We start from the raw sequence: 17930 nt of genomic DNA, 5'->3' as shown, positions 1-17930 counted from the left end.
CTTGCCTGGTTGTAAAGCTGATAAAGTTTTGTTTTATTTTTAAATATGCAAACCTCCATTTAATAATTCACACAATTCATACAATATCATGAGCATAAACGAGATAAAATAAGCACATATGTACATGCTTAAGTTAGAAAAATTTGCACTACCTCTTCACATGAAGTCCTGAAATCCATGTGCTATGGCACCAAGAGATAATTGTCTAAAAGAAGGGGGAAAAGATATTTATTTATTTTTTAAAAATGAAGCTAGCAAAGGACAAAGATGCCCAAATTTGAGGTATCATAACAGTTATACATTGAATACCATTTAAGGCTAGCTAAATATCTATTCTCAGTCATCAAGGACATGGTTGTCCCAAAGATGTTTTTCAAAAGGCAACTGGACTTTCTTTGTTTTTTTCATTGAAAACATTCACTTCTCATCCAAGAAGCTCATCCAGAGCCGAAGAAACTTCTTGGATGAAAAGCGAAATGTTTTCAAGGAAAAAACCCAAGAAAATCCAATTGCCTTTTGAAAAGCACCTTTGGGTTAAGGATAGCTAATTTAAAACTATCTCCAAATGAATTTGCATATGAAATATGATCCCACATTCTAATATTGCTTATAAATATGAATTCACTACTTCAGCACAAAATAATTTTTAACAACATAAATGCCTAGAAGAAAATCTGAAATATTAGTAAAAAACTGAATAGTATTTTTTAAAAAAGGAAGAAAAGGAACATAGAAATAATATTTTTGTATATCTGTGTACTGTAAGGAAGTGGAAAAGCCAAAATGGTGAATCTATTATTTTACTTAGTGTAAAAGAGAGAGGTTTATGTTTATAGAAACACTTATATTATTTAATTTTGCAGACAGTTTTCACAATCAAAAAACAGTGTGAGCATATAAAACCTTCAAACATGGTGACCAAATAAACCCTTTGTATTATAGTTTTGATTTTATTTGGGTTTTTTAAATTGTTTTAACTGGTTGCTTATTGTACATCACCCAGACAGTGGTGGGATTCAAATTTTTTTACTACTGATTCTGTCGGCGTGGCTTGGTGGGTAGAGGAAGGATGTTGTAAAATCTCCAGTCAGAGGTGGTATTTGCCAGTTCTCCAAAGTACTCAAAATTTCTGCTACCAGTTCTCCAGAACTGGTCAGAACCTACTGAATACCACCTCTGCACCGAGAGTTACATTTGTGAGACAGGTGCTTATAAACATTGAAAAAATAAATCAAAATACCATGTAATCAGTTACTATGAAGTAAGTGTGAAAATGATAGCACTACCAGACAAATTTATTGAGGAAATTTTTTATAACATGAAATAAAGCGTGTCATTCAAACAGTTGAGGCTATTCAAAGATTGTGTCTGGAAAGGAATTAATTTGTAACATTCCTTTGGTTGTAGTTTTCTAGAGCTGGACCCTGCTTTCTATCTGACATTTCATCAGATTCACAGGGGAGTTTCCATACTTTTCAGGCAATAACTTTAGTCCTTAAGACCAGAATCACTCCTATCAGCTTCCCATTCTAAACTGAAATTCACTATTACATTATTTATATTTAATTAGAAATGAAAATAATGCAACTTCAAACAAAATCAAATGAATAATACAAATACATAATTATATCAGTTTAACAAATACTGAAATAGTTTAATTATCAGTCTATTACTTGTTCAAACCATATACACTAAAGTAAAATACTTTGAATAAAATACAAATCACTTGATAGAAAACTTGCTTCTGCACTAAAACATCAAAAAGATTCTTGCATGAATGTGATAGCTAAAATACAATCACAATATTTTGAAAATGGAATTTTAAAGCACAGTGCATCTTCCAAAGTCTATATATTTTGCAGATATTGTAATTATTTTGCATACATACAAGTGTAAAATTTTGGAAACTACAGTATAAAAAATAAAAATAGAACAATATCAAATATTCATTTTTGTAGCATATTTTACTTATCTAAGTTCACTATACTACATTAAGAATATGTGTAGCCATATGCCCCAGTCATACAGGTAGTCCTTACTTAGCAAGCACATGTTCAGTGACTTTTTTAATAAAAATGCTGAACCACAAGTGGTCCTTGTTTAATACAAGTGCTGAACAGCTGTGACAGCAAACCAATGTTCATGTGATTACAATCTGGTCACCTGGTGACCATCTTAAAATTATGATGTCACAGCAATCTTGCAGTGACATCATAATTTCTGATCACCATTTGTGACCTTCATTGCCAGCTTCCAATGAGCAAAGTATCTGGGGAATAGGAAGGACGTAGGAAATGGTGACTATATGATGCCATGCTTAATGACATTGCAGAATTTGCATAATAACAGCAACTGGAAATGCAGGAACTGCTGTCACTAAAGCACCACAGTCACATAATGCTGTATTTTATGACCTGTCATAGTAACCAAAATTACAACGGTTAAGTTGGACTACCTGTAGTAGTATTTTATTTGGTATCTTTAGTACAGATTAAAGTATGTTTTTGTCAGGCAATAATGTTCGCTAACTGAACTTACGTTAAAAAAGATCTTCATTATTATCTGTTAATTTTGTATACTGACAAGAAATAAAAGTTGGAAGACAGAATAATCCATCAGTCTGAAAATAAAATTAAGTCATATATTCTGACCTTTTATTTTTCCAAGCTCTCACTTTTAGAAAAAGAACTAAGAAAAACAAGAAAAAAATTCCAATATGACAAATAGACTTACACATTGCTATTTCAGTTTCAGTTTCTTAGCTATCACTACTGTGTACAGATTCTATTTCTTCCAAGATGGAAAGTTTATTTTTATCCTCTTGGTACATTTCCAATCAGAAAAATAAAGGTTTACTCAGACTGAGTCAAACTTTTTGCTCAAATAAATCCTCTCTGGTGAGGAGTTATTCTGTGAAACTGTAGATAAAAAAAAAAAAAAATGTTATAAGTTATTATAAAACATTTGGAAGAATGAAAGGTCAACAATATATGAGCACGCTGTCTTGTGGCATTTATTATTCTAAAATAAAATATTTCATTGGCAGATTGTTTTTTGGAAGTATAATTTTTCAGAAATACATATGTATTTGTATGTATGTTTTCTTAAGTTTTCGCGGGTACTTACATTTATGGTATTCAGCTTTGTTCGGGTATTTTCCCATGTCATTATAGTTGTGCTTTTAAAGTTGTAGCAACGTTTTGGCAGAATCTCATCTGCCATCATCAGGCTTCTGTATTTGTATGTATGTGTACATACTGTACACACACACACACACACACACACACACACATATATATGAATGACACGGCTGGATTTCATAATGACTAGAGGATCACCTTGGAAATTGGGGTTCAAATCCTAACTGATGCATACCTTACTAGTAGGGGTCCTTGGACAAAGACCCCTAAAGCTTCATTTATCAACCTCAAAGTATGACAATGACACAAACTAGGAAAGATCTGCCAGTTTGAACATTGTCCAGATGAAAAAAGACCGCATCAGATGTAGAGGAACCAGGAAAATCTGTTGATATGTGGGCTATTGGAACTAACCATACATGGTCAAGACAAGAGAATCTGGAATTGTTGGACTCATACTGCAAAGTAGAACTAATGAAGGAGATAAATGAAATGCATCAGGGAACTGCAGATGGACAGAAGACCTGAACCACATTAACTGAAAAACAGCTAATTACCCAACACTTCAATATACTGAGGAGGAAGCTGCTTTCACAACATGAGATAGACCAACTACACATTACATCCCATACTTGAGAAATTCCAGAAGAATAACCAGATATACAGTCTATCCCTGAAGATGTGACATTATTATCACCCTGTACATTACAGAGCACAGCTGTTAATATGAGGCATAATATCAGGTTCCCAAGACTCAGTAGAGAAGGGCTATCAGATAGTATGCTAAAATATGCTCCTAGAGCCCTCACAATAATACCTACTACCATAATAACTCCAACTAATGAGCTGGTACATGGTACAGCTGTGTTAATATAAGAGATGCTTGGTTACACAATCAAAAAGAACAGTAGTACATACTGGAAAATAAGATCAAGGAGACTAAAATTGAGGAAACACTACTACTTCTACTACCCTCAAAAAAGACCTTGACTATGTATCAGAATGGTCAATCAAATGGCAACTTCAAATATCAACAAATAAATGCTCTGTTTTACATATTGGCAAAAAAATCAGAAAATAAAATACAAGCTAAATAGTCAAGATCTTGTTGAGGATCCAAACTCTGACAAGGGCCTTGGAGTACTCATCTCTAGTGATCTAAGTGCTAGAGCCCACTGTAACTACATAGCCAAAAAGGCATTAAGAGTTGTTAATCTAATCCTACGTAGCTTCTTCTCTCACACAACTAACTAGAGCATACAAAACATTTGCTAGACCTATACTTGAATACAACTCATCAGTCTGGAACCCATATCATGTATCTGATATAAACACAATTGAAAAAGTCCAGAAATATTTCACAAGAAGAGTTCTCCGCTCCTCTATTCATTGCAGAATACTTTATGCCACTAGACTTGAAACTCTAGACCTAGAAAACCTAGAACTACGCTGCCTCTGGTCTGATCTAAATATAGTATATAAAATCATACATTGCAATGTCCTACCTGCAAATAATACTTCAGCTTCAACCATAACAATACAAGAGCACACAATAGATACAAACTCAAGGTTAACCACATCAAACTTGACTGCAGAAAATATGACTTCAGCAACAGAGTGGTCAATGTTTGGAATACTCTCCCTGACTCTGTGGTTTCTTCCCCAAACCCCAAAAACTTTAACCTTAGACTGTCTCCTATTGACCTCACCCCTTCCTAAGAGGCCTATAGGGGGTGTGCATAAGCACACCAATCGTGCCTACCATCCCTGTCCTATTGTTTCTTTTTATTTTTCTTATAAGAAGCTATCTCATGTATTCAAAACTATGTTTATTATACATGTATCTTGTAAGCGATTGACAAATCAAATAAATAAATAATAAATAAATAAATAAAAAAATAAAAAAACAGAGAGAGGTTAGGCGTGTGAAGATTGGGGATAAGATTTGGCTGCTAAAAACTATAAGGACCTGACTCAAACTGAAGCCCTGAAGACTATTAAACAAAGGCTCATTGCACCAAGCTAAAGAGATACACTAAAGAAGCAGGGGGCCAATGCTCTATTCCCAAAGGACCATCCAATTGTAGTGCAATAACCCAGTAACAGTCCAACCACCAACAATAAAAACTGAACAGTAATGGAGGAATATTTGCAAGAATGAGAAGATATATATCAGTGCAAACTGGCCGCAGGATCCCTGAATAGGAACCAGTTACCATCATAGTAGCAGAAGTACAACAGTGAGTCACAAACTTGAAGAGCTGAACATCACCTGGCCCAGACTGGATTCAGACCTACTGGCTAACAGTAGTACATGAACACCTGCAGCACAGATGAACCAACTGCTAGTAGCAGGCTCCTATCAGACTGGCTAACACAAAGAAGGATCACACTGATCATAAAATATCCCCAAAAGGGAATCCCCACCATTCGACTACTGGTAATAACCTACTTCCCCACCACATGGAAAGTCCTATCAGAATTAAAGCTGCCAAGTTACAAGAACATATGGGCCAGCACATGTTATGAACCCAACTCAGAAGTGCAAAGGGAACAACACTCCAGGCTCAGAATAATTACGTTACTTTCCCAAAATATGCACCTATTTGTTTCTTAAATTTTTTATATTTTTACCCATTTATTATTTTATAAAATTTATTTAAAATATGCACTTACATTTAGTGTTGTGAGACACTAAGAGAAATAGCCAAAACCAACACAATACTTTTGTAGCCAGGTAGCTATTCAGTAAACTATACTCTTTGGCAATTTTACAATTACATCTCACATATTTGATTATGTTTGGATAGAGATTGTACAGAAAAGCCAACATATTACATTTGTATAGCATCAGCTTTCAAAGCCAAGAATATAAAATTGGTTCATGCAAAAATATTCACATTGAGGACATATTGCTGACTACTAGGGGTTAGTTGTGATATAATATTACACTGCAACTATCTCAGGTCAATTTGTGTCTGCTGTTTTATTAGTTAATAACAGATAACAGATAACAGAAAATCAGAGTTGGAAGGGACCCTGTAGTTCATCTAGTACAACACACACACCCCCGCCCAAGCGAGAGAACCTACACCATTTCTGACAAATGAACTCTCCAAATCTTCATGATTTGTAGAATTATCTTTTAAACAGGTGAATCACAATATGTTATGTAGGAATATGGAAAGCATCTTCTCAACCCCAACTTAGTCGTCAAACTTTCAAGTCATCAAAAGGGGAATATTATAAATGGAATATATAAAATTTGATATTTTTGTTGCAGAATTTTTTAGATAGTGGTGGCAGCATATGGCAATTCCTAAATAAAAATAAATTGCTGTATTCTCATTTTTCTTCTGTCTTCCATCTGACAGACACTCAAGTTTTCAAGAATAGCAGATTCATTTAACTCATCTCAGATGGGATGTGCAAATAAACAACACCGAATAAGCAGCTTGGTAATTATACTTGACAGTCCCTTGGCAGACAACCCTTTTATGTAACACTGAAAAAGCATTTTAAAATATAAAATTAAATCATTTTTGTTATAAAGGGAAATCAATGGCTTGCTACTGTGTGCTCCTGGAAGCAAAGCTGTTTTTATTATTATTCTCTTATATAAATAGGCTTGTATCTAGATTTCTATTAAGGTCAATGTTTCTTCTAGTCAAAAGGAGAACTGGGACCAGTTTCCCATTGGAGGAAAGGATGAGATTGAGTGGTTCCTTCTTCCTCCTATGGCTACCCCAGTACCAATTTCCACATTGTTCAAAAGATCTTCTACACATTTGAAAAAGCAGCATCTATGTTATATAGCAAAGAAAAGCTCTTGCCCTATAGAAACAGTAAGTCATTAAGATAATATAATTATAGATACATTCCTGAAATAAATTTGACCTTAAAACTGCTTTGCTATGAAGGTCATGTTATTTAAAAAGCAGGATAACGTATCAACTCTATTTTGGCGAAGTTACATTGCTGTTGTTGTTTATTGGATATTGGCTGAACTGCATAAATAACCAGAAATCTTACATGCAGTTCTAAAGCTTCTTTCTTTTCACCATCGCACTAGAAAACAGCACAAAAGAACTTGCCCAATAGATTAATGCTTTTCACTTATTCCAACCTTGTATATGGGAGCATAATACAAATGAAATACTGTCAGTGGTTAAACTTTGTCAGCACAACCCAAACAAGCAAAACTAATTCTGAATTTTCAGAACATCAAAAGGTAAACTGAGTTATTGAATAACATGTATATTAACAGAGACAAAGCAAATGAGACTGAACTGAACACTTGACAGAAATATATTCTTCTAAAAAGACTATGTATAGACAACTTTCATTATTTGTTTTTAAAAGCGTGAAATGTAAAAATGTCAGCAGTCTGCAATCTATTTTGTGTTATATTTACAGTATGCCTAGAAATAGTGCAATATATCTCATAGAATGGTTCATAAGCAGCTTTGCCAAGCCTTTGTTTTTGCTGTCAATGTGATCTCTATTATTTTCAGCCTTTCTGTCATCACTGCTCAGGCTTTCTGCTTCTGTTGGTATGGCCTGGCATGGTGGCTCAGTGGACATGACTAAAAGGGCATTTTTGCTGCTGCTGTTGCTACTTTTTTATTGTTACCATCTTTGGTTTGTCCTCAGTCTGTTTGTTTTCTGATTCTTCTTTTCTGTTAAATGCCAGATTGGTGGTAAAATAGATCCATCTCCTAAGAGACTTGATCCAGAATAAAAAGTATGTGTGTGTGTATCCTCATTGGGAAAGATGAATAGTGCCATCTGGTCTCAGGTTCTTCCAAGGTTTCTTTGTTCAAAAGTAGAGATATAAAGGATATGGAGACACAGGGCACAAGTAGTAATTTCTCTCACCGAAACCAAGATTTCTAAATTTGTGTGCTGCAAGTTGGGTGATTGAGACAGAATCAGGATTCTATTAGTATAACATGGCAGTGGCCTCTCTAAGCTGAGAAGGATTCTACAACTGTTTTTTGTGAAGGATTAAATAGTTTTGTTGACAGTATTTTCTGAGGAATAGTGCAGATGTCATGTCTCTCATGATTGGTCATAAATTTATCTGAAATAATATGTGCCCCCACTTGTTACACATTGAATGTGGTTTTCTGCACTGATGAAGTTGCTCCTTGAGCGAAATAGTCAGTTTTGGCTCATTTGTCATGGATGTAGCTACAGTAGATAAATCTTTCCTTCATCTGCAGAGGTACAGGGTTGGTTTTCTGGGCCTGGCTGCAGTAATTTATTGCTTTTGGAAAAAGAGGAATTTTCAAAATTCAATTGTAGGAAAGCTTGCTAATGTGCCAGACATTGCAATTAAGGCATTGCTGATTTACTGGAATATCAAGCTATCCTGGACAATTAATAAGTTGGCTTCTAAAGATATTATGTCAGCTCACTGGTCACAGGTCTGCTGAAGAACTGCAGGGAATGAAGAGTGGACATAGGACTAGTTTACTGGTGGCATAAAACAAAAAGCAGAAATGAACACCACAAAACACATACAGAAGCCACGGCAATGAGAGAACAGAAAAATATTTTCCCCACTTCCTCTGTTTTTCACAGAAAATGATCCAAGCAGGTTTTTCTAAGTAGTTTAAAGGCTGACATAGTCTTTTAAGAGCACTTGAAAATGTCAAAAAGGTACTGAATGAGTTATGGCCATGACCTGCATTTTAGATCTCATTTGCCAGGTTCCAGCTGAGAACAATCATTTGAAAGAGACACTGTTTGATATTCATGTCTTCCTTCCAAAGGTGTTGCCACCTGCTTTGAAGATATCCCCCTGGAAATAGCCATTGCCCATTCTTAATATATCTACAATTCTACATAGTTGTTAATTCCAGGTTTTGTGGTATATAATTCAAAAATGCATTCATATATTTAAACCACAGTGATATTTGCAACACTATATTAATAAAAATAAGGGTGCTGAACTAAAATAAGGGCAACAAGGCCATATTATTTGAGTTAGTGTTCTCCCCACCCATTTTACACTTCTAACTTAATGAGATGTCTGATGACATTTTAAAAAAGACTGTGCATGTTGCAAAATCAAAGCATAATCTGCAATCTACAGATTAGGCTTGATGGATGCATACTTTTACATTAACCTTTAACAAGGAAATTGGACAATAGCTTACACAGTCAACAGACTCTTCAGCAGCCTTCAAAATCATAGTTATATAAATCTCAGTGAAAAGGGGTGAAAATATCTTATTTCAAAAGACTTCATTGTGACACTCCAATATTATTAGGGCAAAGAACTCAATACAGGTCTTCTGCTTTTTCAAAAGATAAGAATTTTGCTTTTTTTTCTATACCATATAATTTTGGTATCTATTAATTCTTGCAGAATTAAGGTAAGAGAGTCATGTCAGCTTGGAGATTACCCTGATGAACAAGGTTCATGCCAGATGTTGAAAAACCAGAACAATCTGATGATATGTGTGCTACTGGAACACACCATACAAGGACAGGACAAGAGAACCTGGAGTTAATGGAATGCTACCACAATAGGAGACCTAATGGGATGGGATATATGAAACTAATGAAATAGATGAACAGAAGATCAATATCCAAAATAACTGAGGAACAACCTATTATCTAATTCTTCAACATAGTGAAGAGGAAGCTGCAATCATTATTTGAGACAGAGCAAGTACACATTATAATGTGAACTTAAGAAGACCTAGAAGAACAATGGGATGTGTAGCTGATATGTGAAGCTGGAACACCATAGCCACTCACTCTATTACAGGTTTGAATCTAGATAAGGAGGCTGCAGGAACAGATAGCAAACCAGGTACCAGTCACAATCCCAGGAGCAGATATCCAGCACTGTGTCATATCAGAATAAGAACAGAATAAAACAGTATCTTGCTGGACACCCAGACAACAGCCACTCTGAACATGGTCTATACCTAATTGTTAAAAAAACTAAAAGCAATGCATGAATTCCTAGCATCACAAATGAGCCTGCTGCTTACCTATACTTGCTAATACCAAGAAAGTGCTCGTTATACAAGATCCCCACAAGAGGACAATAGCATCCAACTTCTAGTAATAATCTCAACACATGGAAAGTCCTATCAGCATACAAAAACATATGGACAGCACATGAACCCAACTGAGAAATGCAAAGGAACAACACTATAGATTCAAACACAAGCTGCGCTTAAATAGAGCAGTTACCCAACATTCAAGGTCTAGGAACAGTAATCTGAGCAGAGACTGGACTGATTTCAAGAAGTCCTACCAATGCTTAGAAAGGACTGGACTAAAAGACAGGAGGCACTTATCATACCAGAATAAGAACAGGTATTCTTGTGCTGGTATGATCAGTGCCTTCTGTCTTTTCTGTGGAGAAGCAGAGGTCTACAAGTCTGGACAAGATCCAAGGTGCAGATTGTGTGTGCAGAGACCTCAGAGATAATTTTACATATGGTGGAAGGGAGTAGGATGCAGGCAGGTATAGGATTCACTAAAGAAGTAGCTGGCTTTATGTACAGGAACATTTGCACAGTATATAGCTTAGAACCCTTCCCCAAGTCCAGATGGGAGAGTCCACAATAAGTATTGAGAATAAGAGGGCTAAGTTCCTGTGAAGTGTTGCAAAAATATTTTTCTGCTTTCTGTTCCTTAGTTCCATTTACCCTGAAAATTGGAGAATATGGTTCTGTTTCATTTATTCTGATAAAGCTTTGTTCATTAACAATTGAAAGATACCACTACAAAGAGTAAACTATATTTTTAGCTAGAGATAAACTTCACTCTGCCTTGGTTTGCAGGAACAAAGTGATAATTGATTTATGAGTAAGAACATATGGATGGTTAGTCTTACTTATTTCTTGGTGACATAGAAGAAATTTTCTGTGGCTTTATGAAGAACTCAGAATAATTGAAAGGATTAGTCTATTAACCTTTGTTTTCACTTTTTTAAGAAAGAAAACCTATGCACAAATCCCTAATGCTTGTCTATCCATTTAAGATTAGTACATACATCCATTATGAATTTAAAGCCCTTGCCGTTACTAAAAATGTGTGCAAACTGTTGAGCATAATTTCTACTGACAAAATGGAAAAATGAGCATTATGAGCAAGTCACATTTAAGGCACATTTAAGACTAGATTATCTATTTATGTTGCTTGAAAAATATGTTGTCAAGCTACATAAGGGCACATGTCAAAATGTCAAACAATATTATTAAGAAGATAATGACCCTTTGAATCAGAGCAACATCAGCATCCATCAATTGTAACTGCACATGTTCATGCCTGAAACAAATAAAATTCAGTTCAAGATACAATTTAAACATGTTCAACAGTAGAGATCAAACATTAGATAAGGTGATAAATGTGAAATATAACTATACATAGTTCAAACTACTGAATCTGACCACTATGCAATGGATTGCTAATAGAGGAAAACTATACAAAGCTATTTCCAGATGCCCCTGGGACTTTTATAGTACTGGAATTAAAACAGGTACCGAAATTTTACCAAAACAGTTTACAGAAGAGCACAAGGCATTTTATACAGTATGCTTAGTAAATTTATGCCCACAGTTATCCCAAAGTAAGATGAAGCTTTCACTAAATTCTACATCAAGTCAAGGGTATGTGTAATCTAAATTTAAACAAAACACATTGAAACAAGAAAAGCAAATCAACTTATATCCAGCCCTAAACCTTCACAAAAAATAATAATAATCTAGATCAGCACTCTAGAACAAAGCAAAATTGGCATATACAGTATTTTAAGAAACATAAAAAACAAAAACAAAAAACCCTCAGTAGAAAGATGTAGATCAGCATCCTTTCAAATTTTTAAATACTTCTTAGCCAGATTTTGCTGTCTTTTCATTTTATTCTATCTCATAAATTACTTTGCTCCAGTGTAATTAATTCTGCTTCTTCTCTGCTTCTTTTATTTTGGTTCTTATTTCAAAGCACTGAATACTTCTGTGACATTCATTCTATTTATTTTCTTTATTTAAAATAGTACCTTCCTTATCAATCTTGCTTGCATCGTCTGAGTCAATCTTTTTTTATATATCATCAATTTTATATCTACTTCTCCTAATTGTCCTTCTCCTCTGTCTATTTTATTCTACACCAGTCTAAACTGTTTTGCAGAACCATTAAAAATCCACATGAGAATGATTACAACTTTGCAAATGTATTGGGATCCATGATTAAATCTTGGTTAGTTAACAATCAGGTGTTGTGGTCAAGGCACTGTCCTAGAAACCTGGAAACTCTGAGTTCAAGCCCTTCTTTAGGCATAAAGCCAGCTGGGCCAGTCATTTTCTCTCAGCCCTAGAAAGGAGATAATGGCACGCCACTTCTGGAAAACATCCCCAAGAAAACTGCAGGGACTTATCCTGACAGTCTCTGCGACATGATTAACAGAAGAGGGAAAAATACTGGTAATAGCTCTAGAAAATGTCCCAGTGCAATGGAATGTGATCATTTGCAGAAGAATCTGCAGGAAAGAGTTCAACTAATAATTCTGATGAAAGCAATGTCATGCATGTCATAATGTAAGTCCCATCCATGTATTGTGACATTACAGCACATCCCAAATGGGCAGAATCGATGATGCTTTCACAGTTTTAATGATATCAGCCAGAACTGAGGACATCCATATTCACTTGTGCCCCCCTCAGAAAAATCCCACATTCTTCACAGTAAATTTATGAACCTTCAAGTATCTGTTTGTGTTTATGGTGAACACTTTACATAAGCTATTCTTTATACAAATTGTTTTGAAAACGATTACTTTGTAATTTTCTCCATTCACCAATCTTTTTCCTTGATTCCCAGGCCAATTCTTGACTTCCTTCTGTACTTGTATCATGAAACTGATTCATGTTTTACTAAAAATGCTCTTGATTTAGTTGTTATCATGAGATTTCACTTTGCAAAAATCAAGGCAAATAAATTAACCTAGTAGCAATAAGCTGATGCTTTCAACTTCAGCTTTCAACTACCTAAACACCACACACCCACTCCAAGCTATTCTTCACAGATCTACTAACATAATGAACTGTAACATACCACTTGAAGATTAGGTAAAGCAGGACCAACAGGAAAGCTGGCAGCCATTCACAGACTCTTTCAATCATGATTCTTGGTGACTTTTTATGGGCAAGCTGAAAAAAAGGATAGAAAAAAACCAAGGATGCATTAGATAATTATCACAGGAAAGAAGAAAACAAAAAAGAACTATGTTTTGTCTATTGAAGAAAATGTTGTTCCATTGCATGGGGGATGTGGGGGAAAGATATGCCACTTGTGTTAAGAAAAAATAAGTCTACACTGTAACACAATGCCCGATATTGCAAGTGATTGTCAAATTCAGAAAAGCAATGCTGAATAGTTTAAGAGGATGTTGTATTTATGTCTATAATGAAATGCACTACTTCACTTAGAATTACCTCTCCTGGCCAGATGTTTGATCTATCTAGGGCTCTTCACTGATGAATGACACTCTTTGGTGTAACCATGCAGGGCACTTTTCAGCTGGAGATGTACAGGAGCTCCCAAACAGACTGCAGGTAGCTCATCATTTTTCAAGGTAAATAATACACATAAGGCCATTATGTTCAGAGTCTAAAATTACCTAATTGTACCCACTGACACTGTTTGCTTATTTATCAGCTTCACTTTCATATGTTTCACTGCTAGGACTCAAAGTTTTACTTGAATTGCTCCTCCGCCTATTCTCTCAACTTCACTATAACTATGATTTTTTTGTTGTTGTTGTTAAATAAAAATTGCTTTTGGTTAGGATTTTGGCAGGTAGTTATAAGGAATACTTTGTTAGCAAGTTATTTCTTTTAGTATTTTTAGAAGAAAACTAAAATTTATTTTTTTTCTCAGCAATATGACATTAGAATTTAAAAAATTAAAAACATTTTTTTTCTCTTAAAGTTTTAGATCAGGGGTGTCAAGCTCATATCGGGACTTTTTCTCCCTTTACTAAACCAGGTGTGGGTATGGCCGGCGTGTGACACAACTGGCCTGTGGCCTGCGAGTTTGATAGCCCTGCTTTCATTCATCAATAATCTTCTATTTTTACCTTCACAGTATGTGTTTGTGCATGAGTGTGTTTGCATCTTTGAATGAGTCTTGACTCCTAGCAACTATCTTGACAATTCTCTACTGTTTTCTTGGCAACATTTTTAGAAAGATTTTGCCCCTGCTTTCTCTGAAAGTTGAAAGGGAATGACTAAATCAAAGATAATCAGCTGGTTTTCATGCATAGGGCAGGACTAGAAGTCACACTCTCCCAGATTCTAATCCAGTGTCCCGGTTCTCAATTTTACCTGTGCCCTCAATTCATTTATGTTTATATACCCATCACTTAGAATTCTCTGCAAATGAGTAAGGTATAGTAAGACAAGGAAATTAGGAAATAAGAAACAGAAAAGGAAAGCTACCAACACCATTACTTATATATTCCCATACATTTTTAACCTTGCAAAATATCGTTTCTGACATGTCTGTAGTCTGATTCATACATTGCCTAATATTATTTTAACTACTCCCGTTTTTCTGAGAATCTCATCAATTCCACATAGCCTTGATTTGTTCAATCTTCCCTTTCTTTTTATTGCGATTTCATTCACTTGTTCTATATTTATTTCTCCATTAAAATAATATAGGGGTCCAGTCCAAAATACCAGAATAGCAAAGGCGAGAATGTATCAAAACCAAACCAAGGCATCGGGGAGGCCAAAAATGGGGCCTCCAGAGGCCAAAAACAGGCACATTTTTGCCCATCTAGAAGCACTCTGCAGGCCAAAAATGTGCCTGTTTTTGGCCCCCGGAGGCCCCATTTTTGGCCTCCCCGATACCTTGGTTCTATAATTTCGTTTTGATACATTTTTTGCGTGGAGGCAAAAAACTATTTTTTCTTGTTTCCCTCCTTAAACCAAGGTGCGTATTATAGTCTAGTGCGTCTTATAGTCTGAAAAATATGGGATTTTGTTTCAAAACAAATTATAGTCATACCGAATGTAAAGTATTCCAGACTAAGTCATCATTATTCAAAGTGATGTTTTTGATGCCCTTCATAACTAAATGTTTTCCTAATGTTTTACTTATTTACTGGAACAAAAGCTTGGTGTTCAGTTTCCTAACACTATCATTTCAAAGCTACAAACTTTATTCATGCTATGTGAAATAAAGGTTTAAGGTTCAATAGTTCTTTGACCATTTAGTTTTGTACTATAGCCTAATATGTATTCAGTCACAATAACAAGCATCTCTCCTGACAATTACAAGCATTGAACTAAACGAAATAATCTTCTTATTTATGACACTTTATCCTTCACTTACCAGTCCTAGATCTGTTATCATGTTGTCTTTTCCCCTTCATTGCAATCATGATGCCATATGTTCAACAAGTACATTTTGAGTTCATTCAAAACCAATTGATTAAAGGCTGGTAGGCTAGCATTTGATGTAATACAAATTAAAAGTATTTTCCAAATTGTTAAGAAAACTATTTGAAACTGCTTTCTTCATTCATCAGTTTTTTAATACAATACTTTAGTCATTTCTTTTTAACTAATTCATCTCAGAAGTTCTTAATTATTTAATCAATAAGAGATATACCAAAAAAGGGAATGTAGAATTTTATAAAACACATATAAATATATTAACAAGTTAATGATCTCCAGTAAGTGTATTATCTGAAGACAGCTCTGGTTGCACAATTCCTAAAATGTAAAGTCTAGAAATCACTCTTTCACTGGTTAGACTGCTTTCTATGGAATTCACCAAAGAATTTCAGCACAAATTGTCTGCTGCAAAATAGTAGCATGTTCAAAAAGAAAAGGTATATAAGCATACTCTCAGTAAGTTTTTACTACTAACGTTTGAGAAGACTTCTCAAATGGACAAAAAGACCTGTTGCTTTTGAGAAGAATTCTATTTTATGAGCTACAATTGGTTTCCAATGTTGTGATTGTGGGCTATATTCTCTTTTAATGTGATGGCTAAGAACTTAATATTTGAAAGGGTGCAAGAAACTACCAGTTTGAAAGCTACAGAAAAATTATACATGGATCTTCCTTTGGTTTTGATGAAGAAATGACTCAAAATCAATACAGTGTCATCTAAGATTGATCTCTCCAATTGTCACACAAGTATTTGGTTGCAATTATTGTAGCTAAATATGACAGTACCAGTTATTGTATATAATCAGTACTGACATTGATTAAGAAAGAAAAGAAACAAGAACTCAAATTCCCTTACATCTCTACATAAGAGGAGCTATATAAACCTCTGGTAAAAAAATTTGGCGGGGCAAAAGATAAAGAACAAGAAAAAGTGACCCTACAGATTCCCTACAAGGAATCCAAGAAATTAAAACAAAATCAGACACTATTGAAAAAAGAATAGAGAATATTGAACAAAGAACAGAAAAAACTGATGAAAAAGTGGAGAATATTCAACAAATGATGGCGAAGTATGACAAGAGATTCGAAAAATTGAAGAAGATAAACAAAGAGATAAAAAGATTGGAGACATTGATACCAGATTAACAGTGGTTGAACAAGATAAAAGTAGGATGTTGAAATGGGAGATGGACAGATCAGAATTTTATCTCAGATTTCAAAACATAGAGGAAGAAAAAGGACAAAACCTAGGTGAGATAATGATAGAAATATTGGCTGAAGCTTTGGAAATAACAGAAGAGAAGATGATGGATGGAGTAGATGAAGTATATCGAGTTTTTACAAGATACGCAATGAGAAATAACCTACCAGTAGAAGTCCATATTAGATTTACAAAAAAAGCCATTAAAACACAAATATTGCAAGTGGCAAGAGAGAAAATGCTAAAATATAAGGGCAAGGAGATTGTGGTTTTAAAACAAATACCCAGAAAAGTGAGAGAGATAAGAAGAGAATATCGATTTTTAACTAAAATGCTACTGAAAAAAGAGGTGAACTACAGATGGCTAATTCCAGAAGGATTAATGTTTACATGGCAAGAACAGAGACATAGAATTGATTCAATTGAGAAAGCAGAATTATTCTACACAGAATTCTTTGGAAAGAGAGATGATGAGGCAGAAAAAGAGGTCTCATTAATTGAATTTCAAGAGGACCAAACGGAGACTGGAAAAGAAGAAGGTGCAGTAGAAGGACAGGTGGAAATTAAAGAACAACGTGAACCAAGAGCCACGAGAGCTACTAAACCTAACTACAAAGTATAATCATGAAAGAGAAAAAACTGATTACAATGAATATAAATGGACTTAATTCAGCCGTTAAAAGAAGGAAAACTTTTCACAAATTAGAGAAATTAAAATTTGATATAATTTGCCTACAAGAAGTACACATTAAAAAACAATATGAACAATTGTTGGTCCAGCCAAAATTAGGGAAAATATTTACTTCTTTGACTCAATATAAGAAAAGGGGAGTGGTTTTATATATTAAAGAGACTATTTCAGCAAAATTGATTCATTCTGATGAAGATGGAAGAATATTAATTGTTATGACTCCCCTTTAAAATTCAAACGAACAAAACAGAAAGCAGCCGTTTCACAATTAAATCAAACAGAAAGAAGACTTACAAGATAACGGCTGGCGGAAATCTCAATCCACAGCATAAATCTTTACTCCATCCGGCAAACCAGTACTGGCAATAAATCTCAAGTCTCAGAGCTTCTTGCTGTAACGTCCTCACTCAATAAGTCACTTTGTTCCTGGCAAATTGTACCAGCCTAGCTGTGTCCTTTTATAC

At 34.7% G+C, this 17930-nt stretch overlaps 1 protein-coding gene across 9 annotated transcripts in view; it reads right to left on the bottom strand.

Moving 5' to 3' along the window:
* Nucleotides 1–17930, bottom strand: part of SNTG1 (syntrophin gamma 1) — a 211096-nt gene that overhangs the window by 99740 nt on the left and 93426 nt on the right. For 7 of the 9 annotated variants that reach the window (XM_087931227.1, XM_087931233.1, XM_087931232.1 and 4 more), the window contains 2 exons: nucleotides 13224–13318; nucleotides 153–205 (listed from right to left, as the gene is read on the bottom strand). In XM_087931227.1, the coding sequence (XP_087787353.1) occupies nucleotides 153–179 (27 nt within the window). In that variant the 5' untranslated portion in view covers nucleotides 180–205; nucleotides 13224–13318. Of the gene's footprint in view, nucleotides 1–152; nucleotides 206–11383; nucleotides 11439–13223; nucleotides 13319–17930 lie in introns of all 9 variants that reach the window. The other 2 variants (XM_087931228.1, XM_087931231.1) reach the window with 1 other exon arrangement.

The sequence above is a fragment of the Pseudonaja textilis genome, chromosome 3 (assembly GCF_049901715.1).
Source record: "Pseudonaja textilis isolate UNSWEBS1 chromosome 3, rPseTex1.2, whole genome shotgun sequence".
NCBI lineage: Eukaryota > Metazoa > Chordata > Lepidosauria > Squamata > Elapidae > Pseudonaja > Pseudonaja textilis.
This window is presented reverse-complemented; position numbering and strand designations above follow the sequence as displayed.